General features: G+C 37.6%; 1 protein-coding gene across 1 annotated transcript in view; it reads left to right on the forward strand.

The window, feature by feature from the left end:
* Positions 1-21390, forward strand: part of TCERG1L (transcription elongation regulator 1 like) — a 327913-nt gene that overhangs the window by 261523 nt on the left and 45000 nt on the right. The window contains 4 exon segments of the mRNA XM_073354780.1: positions 3824-3918; positions 7006-7094; positions 13762-13916; positions 19681-19750. Coding sequence (XP_073210881.1) covers positions 3824-3918; positions 7006-7094; positions 13762-13916; positions 19681-19750 — 409 coding nt within the window.

The following is a 21390-nucleotide window of genomic DNA, read 5'->3' on the forward strand; positions in this document are numbered from 1 at the left end:
GAGAGAGAGCCCCATGACTCACTCCATTACAGTCAGCAATAGAACCAAAACACAAAAAGCATAGTCATGCATCAGTCCAGGATGCCACTCCTTAACAAGACATCTCTCTTCAGTTACATATATATGCACACCACAGCCTCCTTCTCAGCATGTTTGAAGTTTCATCTACCAGAATCACTGTGGTGTTCCTTTTGATTTGGGAAACTTTCTGTATGTGAGATTCGCATGTTGAGAAATTAAATATGGTGAAACATAATTTGGAAATACTTACAGTCAAATTCATGCCAGGTGTGACTTCATTGTGTTACACTAGATATGAATCTTGCCCTTAATGCTTGGATCCAGTATTGACAGGTGTCTAGTGTAGGAAAATATATTTAGAGATTATTTGGATATGTAATAGCCACTCTGCACTCTTCCCTACTCTAATGGGGAAATCAATTGATAAATGTATTCAGTCTTCCTCCTGATTACGCATAACATTTAACAAGAGAACACCTAATCCAAATCCTTTTTGGAAAAGTGATTTCTCCATCATCCCCTATGATATATATTTTCACTTTGGCGGAGCAGTGTCAAATATTTACATGCGTCCAGCACTTTTTCTCCAGAGTGGTGTTCGCTTTCTTTAAAAAAATGTTTCTCGTTTATCATGGCTTTAATACAGTCTGGGGGAAACTTCAAGCTGCTTGTTTCCTAGAAGTATGGGATGCAAGCCCTTAGATTTGGGTGAAGGGATCTGTGAGAGGCTGTTATGTCAGACAGGCTGTTCGCAGCTCTAATCTCATTTTACAATGTTAAGCAAAAGCAGTGTGAGTGAGATGAATCTAAAAATCAGGTTCTCCTACCTCTTCATTTATGTACAAAATAATGGTTGTACTGTGATTTTGAGAAGTGTGTGCTGAGGGGAAGCACACTAGCAGTGGCTGGAGTCATTCTTCCTGTGAATAGGCAAATAGAAAGAGGAGTACTTGTGGCACCTTAGATACTAACAAATTTATTTGGGCATAAGCTTTCCTGGGCTAAAACTCACTTCATCGGATGCATGCAGTGGAAAATACAGTAGGAAGATATATATACACAGAGAACATGAAAAAATGGGTGTTGCCATGCCAACTGTAAATAGAATGCCAATGGGAAGACTTCACTGGAGAAATCATAGATAAAAGGAGAATGTGTCTGTTCCCTTACTAGGAGAGTAATGGTCAGACTGGAATTTTGTTGTGTATGCTTGTTTGTGTCACTTTGTTTTCTGTTATATGCTTGCTAACATGTTCACACTCTGGACTCTGAGTAACATCCATATTATTTGTGTGTAGTATTCTTGTATGTGGTTCTGCTTTATAATGCATTGCAATAATCATACTTTATCATGAATTCTCCAATAATTATTGCAAATATACCTTTTGTAAGATACTGAACAAAAGTAAGAGAATATAGTTTGCAGATTGACAACCGTTCCTGGATTCCAAGCTAAGGTGGTTGGCAACGAGGGTGTTGGAATGCCCTTGTGGATTGCCCTCATCCCACCAAGCTGGATCTAAGATGGAAGCATCTCTTCATCTTTATGTTATAGTGTTAACAGATCTCTTTGAGAGTTCAAGTATAAGCTATTGCTTGGACTATGAACAATCTGTTAATATTAGTAAGTGACAAAACAGAAAATGGCTATCTCATTGTGAAGCAGGCTTAATATTTGTCAAGGGCTCTCAGATGCACTATAGTCCCAAAGAGTTGTAAGAAGATTCATTTCTGCATGATCCAGTTCTCCTTTTGATAATTTGTACAGGGCTGTCATGTGATCAGAGCTCTTCAGCTATGAATTCAGGAAAATATGGTAATGTTTATTTTGTATGTAAATGCTACTGCAGGAAATTTTAACTTTTGTATGTTGAAACATCATCACTGCTTGGTGTGATGTAGTGGAGGATTCCAAACAGAGAAACCTTACAGCTAAATATCCCTGAACTTTGGAGATCTGAACTTCCTGGTGTGGGGTCCATTTGTTAGATTAGTAGATTTTAAGGCCAGAAAGAAGCATTAGATCATCTCTTCTGATCTGTGTATCACAGACCCTAGAATTTCATCCCTGCATTGAACCCAATAAGTTGTGTTTGGTTAAAGCATATCTTCCATATAGGCATCCAATCTTGATCTGAAGTCATCCAAAGATTGAGAAGCCATCACTTCCTTTTGTAGTTTATTCCAGTGGTTAATCACCTTTACTGCTAAAAATTTCTAGTAAAACGTGGCAATCCTGTATCCAGATTTTGTAATACAGTATACAGGGCATGAATCTCCACTCACTCACTCACTCACACTGGGGTAATTCCAATTAAGTCAACTGAGTTTCAAAGGTTAAAGCTACTGGAAGTAAGAAGAGAATCACATCCAATAAATTGTGATTACTGAGTGTAAGTTAATGATGAAGGAATCAATAAATAGACATATCAGGGAAAGGAGAATGAGGAGAGACATTCTCTTTTAAGGATCAAAAATAGTCCAGATCTTATCTTTTCTGGAACTAAATTTATCCATAAACAGGGTGAAATTTGTGCATGTGTGCGTAGGCCTGGCTGTCCACTCTGCTACTTACCAGTGTAACTTCATTGTCTTCACTGAGTGGCAAAATAGTATTGTAGGAAAGAGCCAAAGTGTCCTATCCTCCATTTTGAACACTTTTTATCACACAAGTCAGGGGCTAATTCTCCACCCCCTGCACTCCTTATGTTGCTGTTTGCCCCTATACAAAGTGAGTGTAAGATGCGCTATTCTGATATGGCATTATTTTACACCCAGTTTGCAGTCACATTCCTTGGGTGGAATTGATTAATAACACAAGGTACACAGCAGTAAATAGAATGAAATCTGTAGTACTGAAGACCACACTCATTATGAACCTCCTGTCTTAAAGAACAACTTTAAGATATCCCCAAACTTATTGAATGCATCTTTATACTCCATATATTAGACCACTTCTGTTAAGAAGCCAGACTTCAGTCAGTCCCTTAAATGTTTGCTTAAAACAGTTTTCACTGTACTGAGGAGACGATAGCCCAACAAACTTTGGAGACAAATGAAATTCCAAAAGATTTTCCAGCTTCTTCCATGCTCTAAGCAGCTAAGGACAAATACAAGCTCTGATCATGCTTCCGTAGAAGTCAAAGACTGTTTTGCCATTGACTTCCATAGGAGCAGGATGGAGACTACAGTACAATAAATAATCAGCTAGTTACAGTGTGTTTGAATGTATCACAGTAAAATGTATGAATTTATGTCAACATTTTGTAACGCAATATATTCCTTTCCTTATGTGTGGGGAGAAAGTTTTGAGGTAGGTAGGAGAAGATTCAGATCTCCATGGAGTTCTCCATATTTCTTGTTCTAGAAAAAACATGCTGTCATGAATTGGATGATGTCCTAGGATGGAATTCATAAACACATAGTCAAGCCAGCTCATGAATGCTTATATTTACTATATTTTCCAGCACTACAGGCTCATTGTTCTATCCCTGACCTAGCATTTTTAGTGCACCTTCACCCCAACACCTCAAAGTGGATTCAAGCAGGTCCTGGGATGTGGCCACATACTCTTGGAAACTGAATAGATCACTTCTATTAAACACCACAATCACTCTTTTTAAATAATGGAACATTTTGTCTCACCATCCAGCTTATTCCCTAATGGGGACTCTGTCTTTACAGCTAAACTCGAAGCTCCCAAGTGATAGAATATAAACTCTTGAGCTATCTCGGTGGGTAATTAGGAATATATTTATTGTGAATTTAAATATATATATCTATATATATATTTCCCTTACAGATAAAGGCAAAGAATCAAGCAGAGCCTCCTGCCCACCAACACTGATTTTGCATACCGACAGGAAAAGCAAGCCAACAGAGAATGATGAGGATAAGGTCTGTTTCTCATTATGGATTTTGTTCTCATTTTAAAAAAATTGAACTGCAGAAATCAGAGTGAGTAAAGGACTATCATAGGATCTGGAGCTCTTCCTGTCAAGACAGGATTGTTCCCTACTCTATTTTTCTCGACATCTATTTTTCTAGAGGTTTCTGTCAAATCTGTCCATTGTGGTACTTTATATATGGCCTCCTTTACTGTAGCATCTGAGTGCCTCCTAAGTATTTAAATACAGAAATAAGAATCTGTGTCTTTCTTCCTCACCAGACTACTTGTTGTTGTTTTGTTATTATTTACTTGTCTATGTTTGTGCATGAGTGAGTGGGTGTGGGGTATGTCTATGTGTGAAACTCAGCTGATGGAAAACTAAAGAGAAGAATAGAGTTCCCTATAATTCTGACAGTGTTTTAGTTTCACAGACATTGTGGGAGACTTTCTTTCTATCTACTCATCCAATCTCTCACTCAGTTTTGTAACCTTGTACATTCTAAATAGTGCTGGGGAGTGAAGGAGAGGAGACATTAAGGCAGCACTTTAATAGAGACCAGCTCTTTTTGTCCCTTTATTTGCGCATTTAAATGACTTGGAGAATCAGGATCTCCAAGGCCCCAGCTATCAAGCATCTAGAGATCCCCAAACTCCAGATGTGTGTGCAGAAACGTCCACAAGCCATGAGAGAGAAGTGCATGAGGACTCATTTTTAGGCCCCTACCTCACTGTCATTGCAACACTTCCCAATTTGATATCCTCTGTGTATGTAATTAATATACTTTTACCCCTTCTTAAAGATAATTAATGAGATCATTACATAAAGATGGTAATTTTATATATATGGATTACAACTGTTAATGTTCATTAATTTTTTATCTAATGTAAGATTAGAGATTAACAGCAACACTAGCATTGTACATATGTAGTATCTGTGTAGCTTTTTTATACCCAAATTCTTTCTCAGTGGATTGTAAAGGATATGGAGAAAGTCCAGAGAAGAGCAACAAAAATGATTAAAGGTCTAGAAAACATGACTTATGAGGGAAGATTGAAAAAATTGGGGTTCTAATGCAAAATTGTTTAGTGTGGAAAAGAGAGGACTGAGAGGGGACATGATAACAGTTTTCAAGTACATAAAAGGTTGTTACTAGGAGGAGGGAGAAAAAATTTCTCTCTGAGGATAGGACTAGAAGCAATGGGCTTAAATTGCAGCATGGGAGGTTTAGGTTGGACATTAGGAAAAACTTCCTAACCGTCACGGTGATTAAGCACTGGAATAAATTGCCTAGGGCGGTTGTGGAATCACTATCATTGGAGATTTTTAAGAGCAGGTTAGACAAACACCTGTCAAGGATAGTCTAGATGATACTTAGTCCTGCCATGAGTGTGCGGGACAGGACTAGATGCCCTCTCAAGGTCCCTTCCAGTCCTATGATTCTATGATATAGGGCCTCAATCAGTCTTTTAAGATATGTAGAAAGACTTACTTTCCTCATGAAGACAATATGGAGATTAAACTGTTAGGGCCAAATTAGGGATTCATGTCTGTAATGAGTGTGCTGGCATGGGACAGTCCTACCCTTATACTCAGCACCTCACCCTCCTTATACTCAGCACCTCACCCTCCAGCACCTCCACAGTGTAGGTAACAATAATGAGTCCGCTTAGTCCCTTTGAGAACAAGAGGAGACCATTCCTGGCAGGGTCACACAACTCAAAGGTGATATGTGTGGCCAGCCTCTTCTCCTCCTCTCTTTTCTCCCTGCCCCTCCAGTTTACCCCAGTAAGGCAGCGCTGCACAGAGAGCACCCTCAACCTTTTGGAAAGGTATAGCAAGTGCCACTGTTCAGTCTGTTTCATTCTCTCCACTCCCATTCCTATCCCACCTTCCCCCAGCACCTTGGAGACATTATGCTTTATGCAATCATAATGTCTACGTCCATCATCCCTCAGACTCTGCAGCTGATCCAGAGTGCTGCACTGGCTCTCAGAAGCATTATTGAATGCTTACAATTTGTAAAGCACTTTGAAGATTAAGAGCTCTGTCTATGTGCTTATTATTTTTTAATCATATCATCCTCTCAAGCATTGACACTGTATGGGAGCTATCATAGCATCTCCGTCCTCCATTCCATTCATTTCTTTAAGCTACTGATATAAATTGATTTTTAATGCTTAAAACACTTATTACCTGTAGCTTTCCAGGCTACCTGATAAATAAATGTTTTGGAGATTGCCTGTCTGCAATTTTCAAATAGTAAACAGGTCTACATATGCCAGGCTTCCAGCCAAAGGGCAAAAATCTCAGTGCAATGGCTGGTAGTATAAGAACTGTTGTCAGAACATACACACAGGCCAGTGGAGAATCACTCTCAACAGCATTATTCTTGAGCAAAGTAATGCAAAATTGTCTACAAATAGGTGTTATTCCTAATAGTGACTGAATTATTAACTTATGCAGAGCACCCTCAACCTCCCTGATGCCTGACTTCTAGCAGTTCCAGTTGCTTACCATGCAAACTGCCTCCTGCAACCATATGCTCTTCACTGCCAAACGGAAGTGTTTTGCTGCCAACCCACGGCACAAGCACTAGCACTCCTTCCCTTCAAGCCTTTTCCTCACACCTGTCCAGATGTGCAAGTTTTCCTTGCCCCTGCATGTTCCTTCAGAGCATTCTGCACTTTTCGCTGGCCTTCTGGTTCCAAAACCCCACCTGATCCTGAGCTTTCTGAGTATCCCAACCCACATGGTTGGTTGGTTTCCTTCTGTCTGATGATGATGTGGCCTATCCTAGTTATGGTGAAATGCACAAAATTATACACAGTATTCTAAGTGAGCTGGTACCTGTGCTGTATATGGAAGACTCTCTCTCTCGAGCTTTGCATGTGTAACGTTCCAAATAGGGCAGTTTTGTATTCTTTCCAATCTAACGTAGCTGGTTTAGAGGTAGATGGTTGTCTGTATGGCCTCCAGTGGTATAACGATGATTTAATAATCCACCTCCAGTTTAAACAGAGTTGTTTATATAATAGTAGCACTCCTAAGCATCAGTTTCACTTGCTGACTAATTTTTGTGTCTTTCTATGTCAAGGATCATCCTTTGAAACTAGTAAATGAAGATGACAGCATATCAAATGGTAACAAGCCTGTGGCATCTACTCCTGTACCAGGGTCACCATGGTAAGTATATTCAGGATGAATAATAATGAATCATCAATATCATTGTTATTGCCAAACATATATTAGTGGTCTGTTTCTTTATGAGTGCATAATAGCAACAGTAATACAATTCTGGATGTTTAACAACATTGCCCTATTTTCTTTTACAAAGTAGCATTGTAGATTTACATCACTATTCATATAGCTACACAAAATGATAGGACATAGCCACATGTACAGTCTAAGACAGCTATCAAGCATTTATAAGAAAAGTTAAGTGTGCACCTGATACCAACTCAAGCTAAGAATCAATTCTTATCTTCAGAATGTAAATGATTGTGGGGTTTTTGCTAGTTCATATCAAGTAGAGTTATATAGAACTTCAGCCTCACTAGCTTGAGCTCTGATCTTATCAGATCTCACAAATAAGGAGGGTCAGCTCTGGTTAGTGCTTGAATGACCTGAAAAGAAAACTTTGGTACTGCAAGAAATACTATTGATTATTTAGGGCCCGATCATTCTCATCTCCCAGTGACATCAGTGGGAGTTGAGGAAACTCATTGTCTTACAGGTTTGTAATAGATCTCAGGTGATATTTATGAGTAAGTTGTGTCCTGTGAGCTTGTTTTTCTGGCCAAATCCCAATTCAGGCAATCTGCCTAACTAAAACCCCTCTGTGGTCTCAACTGGACAAAGATAATTCTTCATTTTCTGTCCTGAACTCTGTGTGTGTGTGTGTGTGTGTGTGTTTCTGTCCTGAACTGTGTGTGTGTGTGTGTTTTCTTTACCCCAGACATGGCTACATTTTAGTGGCAGAGAAAGTGATCCCTGTTGTTTTTCATCGGTCTGTAGAGATTTGTGGGATCTCTGGATAAAAGGTCCTATGTAAATATCTGTAATTATGATTTATTATTATATTGTGTCTTATTGCAGGTCAACATGATCTATGTACAGCATAATGCCATTATTAATCATGACCTATATTTAAGATTCTTGATAACCACTCCTCTCCATGACAGCTGCTACTATGTGTAAATGGTGATATCTAGGGAACCGTAACCATTTAAATCCAATAGTATCATAAGCCATTTATAGCATATTCTAGCGATCTATTTTTGTACAGTAGAGTCTGTAATCAACTGGAAACCTGCAAAAGGAATTCACAGCATTCCATCATCTTTAGCAGCTTGTGCTGAATGGTGAAAGGGCCATTCAGCACATCAGTTGAAATTGCACCTTTCTTTGGTCCTGATTTCTGATATCCTTACTCACAATGAGTAGTAATACCTTACTTTTCTAATAGTGCCATTGATTTCAATAAGACTATTGGATGAGCAAGACATTACTCATTGTGAGTAAGGGTATCACAATCTGGCCCTTTTTATTAGGTCCCACAATGACTAGCCCTATTACTGACAGTTGTCCCCTGCTTGATGTGACAATACCCAACATGCACCATGCTGATGCACTCAGATCCACCGTGAATCACACTGGAACATGGAGCATGCCTGTGTGGGGTGTCTATATGATTTACACCCTTTGGGATATAAAATAGTTCTTTAAGAACAGGTTTACAAAGCCATGCCAAATAGTTAAATACATTAACAAGTTCAACAAAAGCCTGGAATTTACCTCAACCCCTCTCCACCTGTAGGTTGGCTCCATGCTTCCGCAGGATTCCATGGTTGATGTGACATCACTAGGTGTATGCTGGGGTGTCATACTGGAGAAACCTGAGTGGGGCTGGAGGTTGTGCCTCTTAAAACAAACCAAAAGGTGAGTTTTCAATTGTTAATGTGCTGCCAGTCCCTCTTAGTCTTGTAGGGCATTCAGCACAAAGTGCCAAAGGCAATGGAATGAGCTAATTCTGAGCCCCATCCTGCACTTCTTATTCAGGCAAAACAGTTGCAAAGTAGGGTGAAGCCCTCCATTGGCTGGTCACCTGAAAAGAAGAAAAGTAAGCCACTTGTTGTGCTTTGTAAAAGCATTGATGTACATATGTTGTAATGTGGATATTTAAAATCTATGGAATCCCATTAGTATATTTTACATACAATGTGTTGTATTTAAAACTATTTTAAATAAATATAGTTCCTCCACATATCCATTGAAATTGACCAATTTTACAACATAAAATAAATATTTTACTTTGATTTTAAATATATGTATAATACATTTCATAGAATGAATAACAAATACATGTGAAGCATATTATTTGACGTTAACATCCCATTACGGTGAATACGAGCAGTTTGTGATTCTTGGAGCTGTTGTTGCAGGCAATCTGTACACAGACTCAGGCAGAAAAAAAAGTATTGGTTTACATGGGACTCACATTTGGAAGTTTATACACCTCACAACTATAAAGGCTAGAAATTTAGGCCCAAATTCACCAGTCCACTCTGACTGCTTTGCACTGCTTGGACAACTAAATTTAGCTGGTGAATTAACCTGGGTTTACACTAATTTTTTTACATCAAAGTGACTTGAAAGAGATGGAGCACACTGTGAATCTCTACTTTAAATCTTTTAGTGAAAGCTTTAGATTCTGGTGTAGAATTCTGTTTCAAGTGCTGCTGAATTCTGTGGAAAATTCAGCAGCCATGGAATCACAGACAACAGAGAACATGTTTCTTGTCTGCAAAAACAGCAGTTCAAACTGTAACTATTTATGCCTGTCTTCCTTTGTCTTCCGACAGTTAGCAATTACAAATAGCTATGAGAGCTGTGAACTTGTTTCATCAGTCCCAGTGGGATGTTAATCATGAAGCCTAACAATAACAATTTAAAGGACAACATTAACTACTTCAGTGATGCATTACAACAGAAACAGCCCATTAATTTACTTACCCATAGATACCACAGTAGTCAGAGATGGAAAACGATTGCTTAGTCGCTTTACACATCCCCTGGGGCCACTTTTTTCTCTATACTATATTTATGTTTCCAGTGGTTTGTCCGGTCTATTTTTAAAGGTCCCAAGAAGTTAGGCTTCCATCCCCTCTCACTATGGATGACTTTTCCACAGCCTTCATCATTAGGAATTTTTGTCCAATTTTTTTCAGCCGGAATTTTCCCTTCCTTAATTTCATTCCATAACTCCTAGGGAGAATTTCCGAGCTGAATGGAATTCTCCATGAGAAGAGGACAGAAGAAAAGGTTAGCTGCCAAGGCCCCAATCCTGCAAAGACACATGCTTAACTTTATGCACAGAGTAGAGCCATTGATTTCATGAGGACCATGAACAGTGCATAAAGTTCAGGAAGTGTTTTCCGGGCCTGAAATGGAAGGGGAGCAGAGAGAGAGTGAGAGAACTTCAAGGGCTAGGGACAGGGGAAGAGGGAAACAGTCGGTGGAAGTACAAGAGGCCACTGGAGAAAGAACAAGATGAAGAAGGGAGAGCCAAAAGGGAAGGGACTGCTTCCACTTTTTTCTTCTCCACAGTTTGATTGACCTCTGATGGTATCAAAAGGACTTGAGGTAACTTGGGCACCCAACTATTGTTTATTGCTCAGAGAAGATCATATATTAATGAGACCAGAACACTAATGTCTGACTAAAATTTAAGGACTTCAGGTCTCATAAACATTTCTTGGCCTCCACCTGATGAATAAATTCCAATAAAAAGGAGAGATTAGAGCAGGGCAATAATTAGCCAGATTTGTTTATCTGACTAAACAGTTCTCAGAAATATTAGTTAACCCTGCCTAACTGCCACATAAATACAGCATATAATATATTAAGGTTATTTTCTTATATATTTAAATGTCATTATTTTAGTTAGATAATAATTTCAGTATAAAGAACATAGCATCATCTGCACTTTCAATTTGTGATCTGTGACTGACACCAAATACCATATTTCCCCTTTTGGATAATGAAGTTTTTATTTTGCCAAAGAGTTACAGGTGATATGTAATGTGGGGGAAGGAGGTACTAATTTTAAATTAAATGTCAAATTGGGTTAGTTATGGAAAAATGAAAAGGTTTCATGAGGGACCTGCCATTTGGATCCATTTTTGCAGCTCTCTGGAGATGCTTACTTGGTCTTTCAGTCAGGTGTGGAAATGTGCCATTTCCATTTTAGCAATCGCCTTGTTTTTATTAGATAAATGCTGAGACTCCAGATGGCCTAGCAGTACACTTCAAATGGCTAATACATTATCGGCCTCAAATGTGGTCTCCCATCACCCAAAGTGACAGAAACTGTGTGTGAGATCAGAGACTTTGAACTTGTGCGTGGGAGAAGTAACTATTAAATTATTAGAGAGCAGGATCAACAGCTTTTTGAAAATAGCCTTGTTTTCATCTCCTCCTGGCCAGAGATGCTGATGTGCACAATTGGCAGAGGCTGAGACTGTCCTAAATGTGTATGATGGCATGACTGTGACACTCACAGTATACTGGCTTCCTGCTTTTGAAGTACATCATGAGCTCCACGTAGCACTCCTATGGGGACAGATTCTGCAAAAGGGCTGAATGAGCTCAGTTGCCATTAAAGCTAATTACAGTTGAGAGTGCTCAGCATTTTGTGGGAGGCATGCACCATTTGACACTATTGGGCCCATTATCTACAGATTTAGGTAAAGGGAGAAATGGAACCATATTATTAAATAAATCAGTTAACTGCTAATTACTCCCTTCTTCTCCCTAATGCTTGGCTTCTAAGGTGCCTGCCAGTAGGACTGTGGTATTTATGATAGTTTGGTTTTTTGTTCCTAAAGTCTTCCATCAACTCTATCCTGATCTATTGTGAGCCAAAGACTAATGCTTAATGGTACATTTAGAGTTCTTGATCTGATTAACGGTGTCTGTGATAGAACTGAGAACTGTAGCTCTGAGACACAAAGTACCAAATGTTGTTTTCACCTAATTATTACCACATAAAAGAACAGGTCAGCCATTCTGGGATGCTATTTTCAGAGTTGAAGCATTTGTATATTATAATAATATGAAAATCATTAAAATATCTTCAGGTCCCCACTATTCATTTTAGCTCCAAAGATACGAGGGACTTGCATCAGGGATAACTATAACTGAGAAGTCAACAGGTTTGTGTTCACTTCCAACTTTGTCTTCTACCTTGGGAATGCACATAATTTACAATGAATCCTTAATTACTTTTATCTTCTTACTTTTACCAGTAGAACACTTCTTGCCTCTGTTTTCTGCACTATAAAGATATACAGTCTCCCTTTAGGCTGCTCCAAAGGTTATATATTTTTTATTACCAGGACAGGCAATCAATGGTGCTCTCTTACTATTAGTTCACAGAAAACTTCAGATTATCCAATAATAGTACTTAGCATTTATATATCACTTTTTATGTTCTCAGTCTTTTACACAGAACAGATTTCTTTTTAAGCATGTCTTTTTGATAGCTGTATTCCCCTGTGCCATTGAGAACTGCCAAGTGGTGGAGAGCTTGCATTAATAAGCTCAGTTCTTGCCAGGTATTTCTGATTCAAGGAGGTCAGGAGCTGGCCCTTTATATGTATTTTAGAATGGCATAGTGCATATTTGTTGTATACTACTTGTCTTAAGTATTCACAAAGTACAGGCTTCAGATGCATATACTATATGTCTGTAAAAACTATACATTTAATCAAGTGCATCCGGGTTTACTTGAATATCCATCATTGTGATATTGTACCTATTATTAAAATAATTGGAGTACTTGTGGCACCTTAGAGACTAACCAATTTATTTGAGCATAAGCTTTCGTGAGCTACAGCTCACTTCATCGGATGCGCATGCATCCGATGAAGTGAGCTGTAGCTCACGAAAGCTTATGCTCAAATAAATTGGTTAGTCTCTAAGGTGCCACAAGTACTCCTTTTCTTTTTGCGAATACAGACTAACATGGCTGTTACTCTGAAACCTATTAAAATAATGTATTTCCTGTTTTAAAAAGGAAGTGTAATGTAAGGAACTAAGTTAATGCAATGCTCAGGCTGACATTTAAATTGCACAAGTCAGGAATTTCTGGTTTGCATAGCAATCGTGGCTTGGTCACATTGCGTATTTGATCCAAAAGCCCAATTAAATCAATCAATGGGAGGGGGTTTTTTTAATTGATTTCAGTGGACTTTGGATCAGGCTCTTTCTGTCTTTGTGGCATGGAACTACTGGGTTTGGCTGGGATCCATGGCCGTGGAGGCCTAATGGTATTCTGGCTAGGCCTTCTACCTCAGAGGCAGCCACATGAGGTTTCTGTGGCTGCCTTCTATGCAACGGCAAACCCTCTGAATCTATCATATCTGGGTGTTGAGTAGACATTGACTATGCAAAACAGCTTGAGACCTCTGTGGTTCACCATCTTCACAGACACATTTTGAAAATGTGAAATATAATCCTTTACCATGGCCTCAATTGTTACAAGCATCATTCTTTTACCTTGTTTCTATTTTTTGTTTGTTTGTTTTTGTTTTTTCCCTGTTGGGGGGAGAGAGAGAGTGTGTGTGTGTGTGCGCCCGCGTACTATTCTGACCACTGATAATGACATTTTATTAGTATGGGGAGAAATTTCCTTAGTGCAGAGACCTTAAGTTGGATAGGGCTATCAGCCTGAGGTGAATTTCACCCAGGTTGTATAAGACTATGGAGAATATTGAGTTAGCGATGAGTTTAATATCTTGTTTCTATGTGTATGTGAGATTATCTAAGCATAGTTTATTAATTAAAATAGGTGTGTAGTCTGGACTGGAGATGACCGAGTCTTCTTCTTCAACCCTACAATGCAGCTGTCAGTATGGGAGAAACCAGTGGATCTAAAGAATCGTGGTGATATTAATAGAATCATTGAAGATCCACCTCATAAACGCAAGCTGGAAACTTCAGCAAGTAATTAAAGCTGTGATTATTTGCATATATTTAAAATCAAATGATAAATGAAACTTTATTGTTAAATATATTAAGTGAAAATTATCAGAATGATGATTTTCCTGTTGGATTTGTGTAAAGTATTTTGTTAACAGTAATGCTGCTTAGAAAATCTTTATTTACACTGAAATTCTAACATTTGTATTGGAGTTCTCTCATTGTTAGCAAGGAAGTAAAAAATAGGTGGCTTATTATTCTGAAAGAATCTTTGATTTAAAAAATAACACCTTGGAAGACTTTGTTTTTACCTTTAATGCACGCATATTTCCACAACGTACATTGGGAATGCGTTAGCATAGCATGATTTCTGCAAATGTCTTATTGACCATGCTACCAAAAGCAGTTGTACAGTAATAAATGATTATTTAACCCAGCTGTAAGAAAATAATCCCCAAAGTAAATCTCTGAGGACTGCTGAAAGGTTTGGCAGACATGTGGGTACCACAATCCAAACATGGCTTCGCCAGTCAACCCTCAGGCACTGTAGATTTTGGAATGACATTCTTGGTGTTGACTGAAGAGAGAACTTGCTTTGCAGTAGTGCATGTTAAGTGTTTCAAATGTGTTTTTTTAAAAGATCACTTCTTGGAGAACCAAGATTTGCCATCTGGTCTGCCATGAAGAAGATCAATTTGATGAACTAATTTCCCCTGCCCATCTCTATCCTTTACCACCCACTTCTTTCAGCTTTCCTGCTCACAGCTCACTCACTATATTTCTAATCTACCACCCCCTATTTAATTGCTCACTCAGCCCTCAGTGGTGCAGCAATTACTTACATTAGTGGCCACTTATAGGAGTAGTCCCCACTGAGACAACTCATGTCAGTATTTGCTCAGTGACATAAGCTAGGCCCTCAGTCTCCCCCTTTACCAGTTATTTAGCCTTATAAAAGTAAATACTTCTCCCTAAAAACATGCTTTGCCAGCTGATGGCTGTCTGCCCTGGGCTATTACTGGTTTCCACTCCATTTAGTGTTGCTTCTTGATCTGTGTGATAATTCTTGGCTGCAGCTGAGGGAGTTGGGCTCAACACAGACCTCAGCTGTTTCCCTCTTCTTCCCTCTCCCCAATGTGGTACTTTGACAGGTGGGTTTTTTTTTTTTTGGTTGAAGTGGCAAACCACTGGAAAGATTAAACCATGCTGTCTGGACATTAGCACTGGGTGAACAACAACTTTTCTGCCCTTGTTAGGAACAGGGCTACATGCAGACCAATTATTTGAAGCACTGTTCATATTTAATTAGCTGTTTGGATTGGGGGATCATCACCACCAGAACATATGGATTGAATAATGTATTTCATAGTATAGTTACACTTGCAAAGCTCCTTTAATCCATGTCTATACTTTAGTGGTGAGATCCATGAAGACGAAGAAGAAAAGTAAACTTAAACATTATTTTTGAAAATATAATACTTTGTAACTAAGTGAAAACAATCCCCACATTTCCCATGAAGGTATGTCAAGTGAGATTTATTTTTCACCTATAATGAAAGTAAAAAACACAGTAAATTTTAAAGGACACAGTGAATATTGTTCATCCACAAACAATTCTCAGTGGACTACTCCTAAATAGGAGTTGTGAGGATGAACTGAGGATATGAAAGGGTGTTCCTCCAAGTTGATATGAGTAAGTGATAATCAGGACCTTTGTTGTAAAGGTTTGATAGAAAAAATTCCATGGACTGTTACTATAGAGGAAGTGTTAGTCTTTAAGATGCCACCGGACTCCTTGTTGTTACTATAAGGGATATATTTATATATCACTTAACATCATTTAAGAGATGAGTTTCTTGCCTTTATAGATATAAATTCAATTTTAAAAGAGACTTGGAACAAAATCAAAGCTTTCTTCATTTGAAGCAGACAACTTTCTGATAAACACAGTGACAAAGGCTCCAAGACCAAATCTTCTGAAGTTTCGGTTCAAAAGCACAATGCAACATAAGTTTTGTTTAGCAATAGCAATAAAAGTGTAGGGCATTCTGGAGAATTAATTAATGACTGGGTATGTGGGGATGATAACCCAAGACAAAACTGAGGGCCATTATCCATAGCCTATCATTAATCCTCAAAATGTCTTTGTGCCAAGACCATTGTTGGTACATGTTATTTAAGAAATTCCTTTTCTGTTGTGTGTCCTATTCTTTACATGCTATTGTGTGTGTGACATTATGCCTTGACTATTGTGTCAGGTTATTCTGGTGAAATATAGCTGGATTTTCATTGTTGCTAATAGTTTGCAGCTTCCATTGATCTAAATGGGATTTGTATGAGTATTTCAGAAAATCAGGTTATAATTAGTATATATTAGCTGATGAGGTAAAATAAATTATTTGTCATCATACCCATTAGCTGAAAATCTTGAGTAAATAAATAAATCAAATAAGCTATATGTTTGTGAGATATGTAAGAAATGTACTTAGTTTAGTTGCTGTTGCTGGGTTTAATTATTTTTTTTTAAATCAAAGGCACACAAAAATATGAGCAAACATAATTATTATCAGAGTATCATAGGTTATCAGCATATCACTGTCCTAAAAGATCAAGTGCATTTGTAATTCAGGGATGACTGAAAGATTAGGCATTTATTAATTATTCCACCTTTGTTAAAAATTAGTTCTTACTAATTTATGAAGGTGTCAGGATTCTTTACTAATGGGTTCATACTGGGCCATTTCTCTCAATCCAAAACTGGGCAAAATTTCCATTGTCTTTGAAATCTATGGGAGGAGTTGAAGTAAGAACATGGTAAGGAATGTATGATTTAATACATTATACTCAGCTGCTTAGAGACTGAAGACCTCATTCTCCACTCTTCATTACCAGCTTTACACTAGTGTAACTCCGTTGTCTTGAATGGAGTTACACTAGCATCACACCGCTGAAACATAATGGAGAATCTGGAATTATATCAATTTAGGTAGTGTCAGGATCCTGGGCGGAGGATATTTAGGAAGGATATTTTTTCTTCTTCCTAAAATGCATGCAGTAACTATACATTATAAGAACATAAAAATTACTATTCTGCATGAGACAAATGGTCCATCCAACCCAGTATCCTGTCTTCTCTCTTATACGCCCCCCTCAATTGTCTCTTTTTCAAGCTGAACAGTTGTCTTTTTAATCTCTCCTCATATGGAAGCTGTTTCATACTTTAATCATTTTTGTTGCCCTTCTCTGTACTTTTTCCATGTCTAATATACATTTTTTTGAGATAGGGCAACAAGAACTGCACACAGTATTAAAGGTGGATTTATATAGTGGCATTATGATATTTACTGCGTTATTATCAATCCCTTTCCTAATGGTTCTTAACATTCTATTAGCTTTTTTCACTGCTGCTATGTTTCTTAGATTTACAGTTTATATATCTGTTTCATAGCAATGATTAACAGAGAGATGGTTTTCTTTGGAGAACTAGATGGGGGTCTTATAACTGTTTTTCAGTCGATTTTATATATCCAACTTTCAGTTGCTTCAGACCTTCGCATATTCATTGGACTGTCATTGATCAATACTTTTCCTGGCCCTATTCAGATGTAAAATGGAAGAATCTTACTACTTCAGACAGGACTCATATTCTTTCTACTTGCTTTCCCTACATACGTTATTCAAGAAACATGGTCTCACATTGAGATTAATAACATTTGCAGTATATATCTTCTAGTCAACTCTGAGAGGGCTATCTATGGTGTGATAAACTGTTTTGTAGATATTCAGTCTAAGATGTTTGCTAACTTGTTGTAGCTTAACTCAGATAAGAGACAATTGATTTTTATTTGACGTTGATGCCTGGTGAGCATAGCTTTTTTTTTTTTTTTACTAGAGATGCCATTTTGTAGAAATGGGATTGTGTTTGCCCAATCAGCCCTGAATCTTGGGTCATTTTTAACTTGAATTCTCTTTGAAAGCAACATCAAGTACACTGTTAAAAGATTACATATTACTTTCCTAGGAATTTATTAAAGTTAAGATCACTGCAGTCTCAGCAGGATGAATAGCTCCTGATTAATGGCTTTAAAATAGCAAGACTGTATTATTTTACTCTATCTTCTAAGTACCCAAATTGTTTTCTATATAGGCTTCTCTATAGAAGAATTTAGCAGCTATGGATAGCTATCTTCATGCATTGTACTGATACTGAAAACACTACTTAACGTTCATTACCATATATCAAAGTATATTCATAATACTTGTGCTGATGTATTGTATTGTATAGGCCATAGCCTTTTTATTTTAAAGTGCCATTCATTTTTGCTTCCCCTGAATTTACTCTGTAGTCAGCAGAGTTTAAATAATTTTAACCTGGTATATATTTCCTTCTGTTATGGTGTCTGTTCCTGTCCCTAACCTCCAAATTCTGTGATCAGAGTTTTTGAGGCTTTTTATATTATTGTAGTTCTCCTTTATGCTGTAGTTTGGTTTATGTTCTGTTCATTGAATCACAATTAAAATTCCTTAAAACAAGGAGACAAAAAAAATCAAGGACTAGACTTGCTCCTTTTGAAATAAAATGCCAAATTCCAATTGGCCTCAATATAAGGAGGATTTGACCCATAATGTAAATTTAATATTTAGCACAAATACAAAGGACTTATTGGTTTAAAGTAATTTAGTAATGTATATTGTTAAATATAGTTTAATTAACATATTAATATTAGTATGATTTCTTAGGGTAGGCTTCAGAGGTAAAATCCTGACCCCACTGAAGTCAGAGTTCTGCCACTGACTTCAATTGGGCTAGGATTATATTCTAAGGATCCATGTAAGGCAATGGATCTGGAAATCTGGATTCAGATCTATTTTTAAAGTCACAAATGAAATTGTGTTTTTTTTCATCTCATCATAGTGTTCTGTGTTCATATCATGCAGAATCTCAGGATTGGCTGAAGAGAGGCTTAGGGTTGGTCTTTCTGTTGTTTAACTATACTAGGAGCTCAGCACATACAGAATGATATTTATCCAGTAAACTACTTAAAACTCCAAAAATCAACCTAGGCATTGTGTGAAAGTAAATTCTGGTAGCCAGTGCATTTGAATTCAGAGCACTGTTATGTTGGAGATTGTAATTTGTATGTGGAAAAAACAATGAAGTACTTGGAACTGTAAAATAGATGTCCTCGCAATAACCTTCACATTCATTATCAGTTACAACCTGATCTCAAAGCCCTCTTTGGGAGAGTATCCAGGCCAAAGTAGGTTTTGGTACATTGTGAGTTTGAGAGTCCACAATATCTGCTTAACTTTGCTTCCATACCCACACAGCATGTCAGATTTAACAAGAAAGCAGCATTATGTTTCAGTAACATGGGAATGAAAAATAGGAAGAAGGAAGCAGTTGTGATGGAAGTGAGAATTCTCAAATCATTCATCCTGTCAGGATTGAAATAATAATGTTATATAAACATCTTTGTGATAATATTTTTCAGTTTATCACTCAAATGTGAGATTTTAAAAAATCACAAATTTACGATGGGACGCTCTTCAGGGCAAAAATAAGAAAAGCGTCATTTTTTTGGTATTTATCACTCTGTTTTGATGAGCTCACCTATGAGGATTTTATAAAGTATCTTCTAAAGCTAAAAAAAATCTCAGCAGAAATTAGCCAATATTATGAGTAAGTATCAGAACAAAAGGACAAGTGACGGGGGACTTTTAGGACTTTGATTCTCGTGTAGATAGTAACTGTGTAATAATTCCAATTTTATGCATTTCTTTTTAGCAGATAAAAGTGATAGTTCTTGTCCAGAGGAAGTAAGTGATGACCATAGCACCAAAACCAAGAGAAATAAGTAAGTTTTATTGTTTCTTAATTCATATGTTCTATAGGGAAGCCAAAGTCTACTATGGATATGGCACTAAGAAGAAACTAATTTATTTTTCATTGCATAGCCATCTACATGCATCAGTGGTGACAGCAATTCTCAAGATGTCTATTCCTTTGGTTGTACCCCTTGTGCTTCAAAAGAACCATGTTCCATACATACTATCTATTCGTTTTGTAACTGGAAATTGTTTACATCAAATGAATGATTAAATTAAGCTTTCAAGAAAGATGATTACTGTTAAAAACATTAGATGAAATCCTGACTCCGCTGAAATCAATAGGAGTTTTGCCATTGAATTCCATGGGACTAGGATTTTTCTCAATGAATCAAATTTTCGGCTGGTTTAACTGGGCAAAAGTCTGTCAAAGTTGTGCTCATTTAACCATCAGGGAATTTGGGTCCCGAAATTGTACTATATTTCAAGATGTTTCTGCTAAGTATTGTTGGATTTGTCTCTCATTACGAGTCTTCATCCAATAGTCTTTTGCACATGTCACACCAGAACAGGACAAAAATAGTTCCTTGAAAAAAAAATTAAAAGGGAAATAAATGCATTCTGGAGGATGGTTAGTGAGAAACTCTTTCCTACCCCAAACAATTGTCAGTTATTTCTAACTATGCTTGCTGAATATAAGATGACTTAAGGATTGTCTGCAGAATAGGGTCTTTATAGATGTCAACTGATATGCTTTGGGCAAATTTTGAACAGTGGAGACAAAGTGTTTCTACATTTCCAAGATGGACATTGTGGGGCTAATTATCTTCCAATTCACGCTGCTTTTCTACCACTGTAGTTTTATTGACTTCACTGGAGTTCCTTATTGATTATACCTGCCCTTATAGATGTCAATGTCAGTTTTGCTTCTTCAATAGGCCATAGTTTCATCCTATCAGTGTAAGTGGATATTTTCAACATTCTAGTAAGATGGGCTTTTTAAAAGACAGGGTGGGAAAGTGTTAAAACCTCTGACTGTTAATATGTTCCAAGAACTCCTCATACAGACAGTTCTCCTTTAATAATCTCAAGAAAACCATGCTTATTCCATTTTTGTGTGTTGATAATATAAAACTTGCTACCCAGAATGTCAGGAGGTCAAATAGTGACTCCTCCACTGCCTACTTGTGAATAGAGATGATTTGTCCCATGTTGGTTGGATTTCCATTACTTATTAATCTTTTAAAAGGTGACTCTTTTATGGTCTCTTATCTTCTTTACATTCAAAAGGGCACTGTCAAAATTGAGAGACCCCAAACTTGACCTACCTTGTCTATATTTTCTTTTCAAAGTCCATAAAGTACAGATTTTTGTGTTAAAACAAATACATAAATGCCATTCATTTGGCAGTCAAATGCAGCCCCGCACCCGGAGGCCCAGGCCTCTGAATTGTCGCACAGCCCTCCGCACCCAATGCACTAGAGCAGCATGTCTGCACCACTTGCATAAATATAGCCCCTCTGGCTTACCTCCTTCATCACAGCTCTCATAGTACAGCCAGTACAGAGACCACTTCCACAGCAAACAGAGAGTGAGCAAAGAGCAGGGAGCTCCAGTGTGATGAATAATTACTGTAGAGTGCTTTATATTGGCTATCCACACCACAAAT

Source organism: Lepidochelys kempii, chromosome 7, assembly GCF_965140265.1.
Source record: "Lepidochelys kempii isolate rLepKem1 chromosome 7, rLepKem1.hap2, whole genome shotgun sequence".
NCBI lineage: Eukaryota > Metazoa > Chordata > Testudines > Cheloniidae > Lepidochelys > Lepidochelys kempii.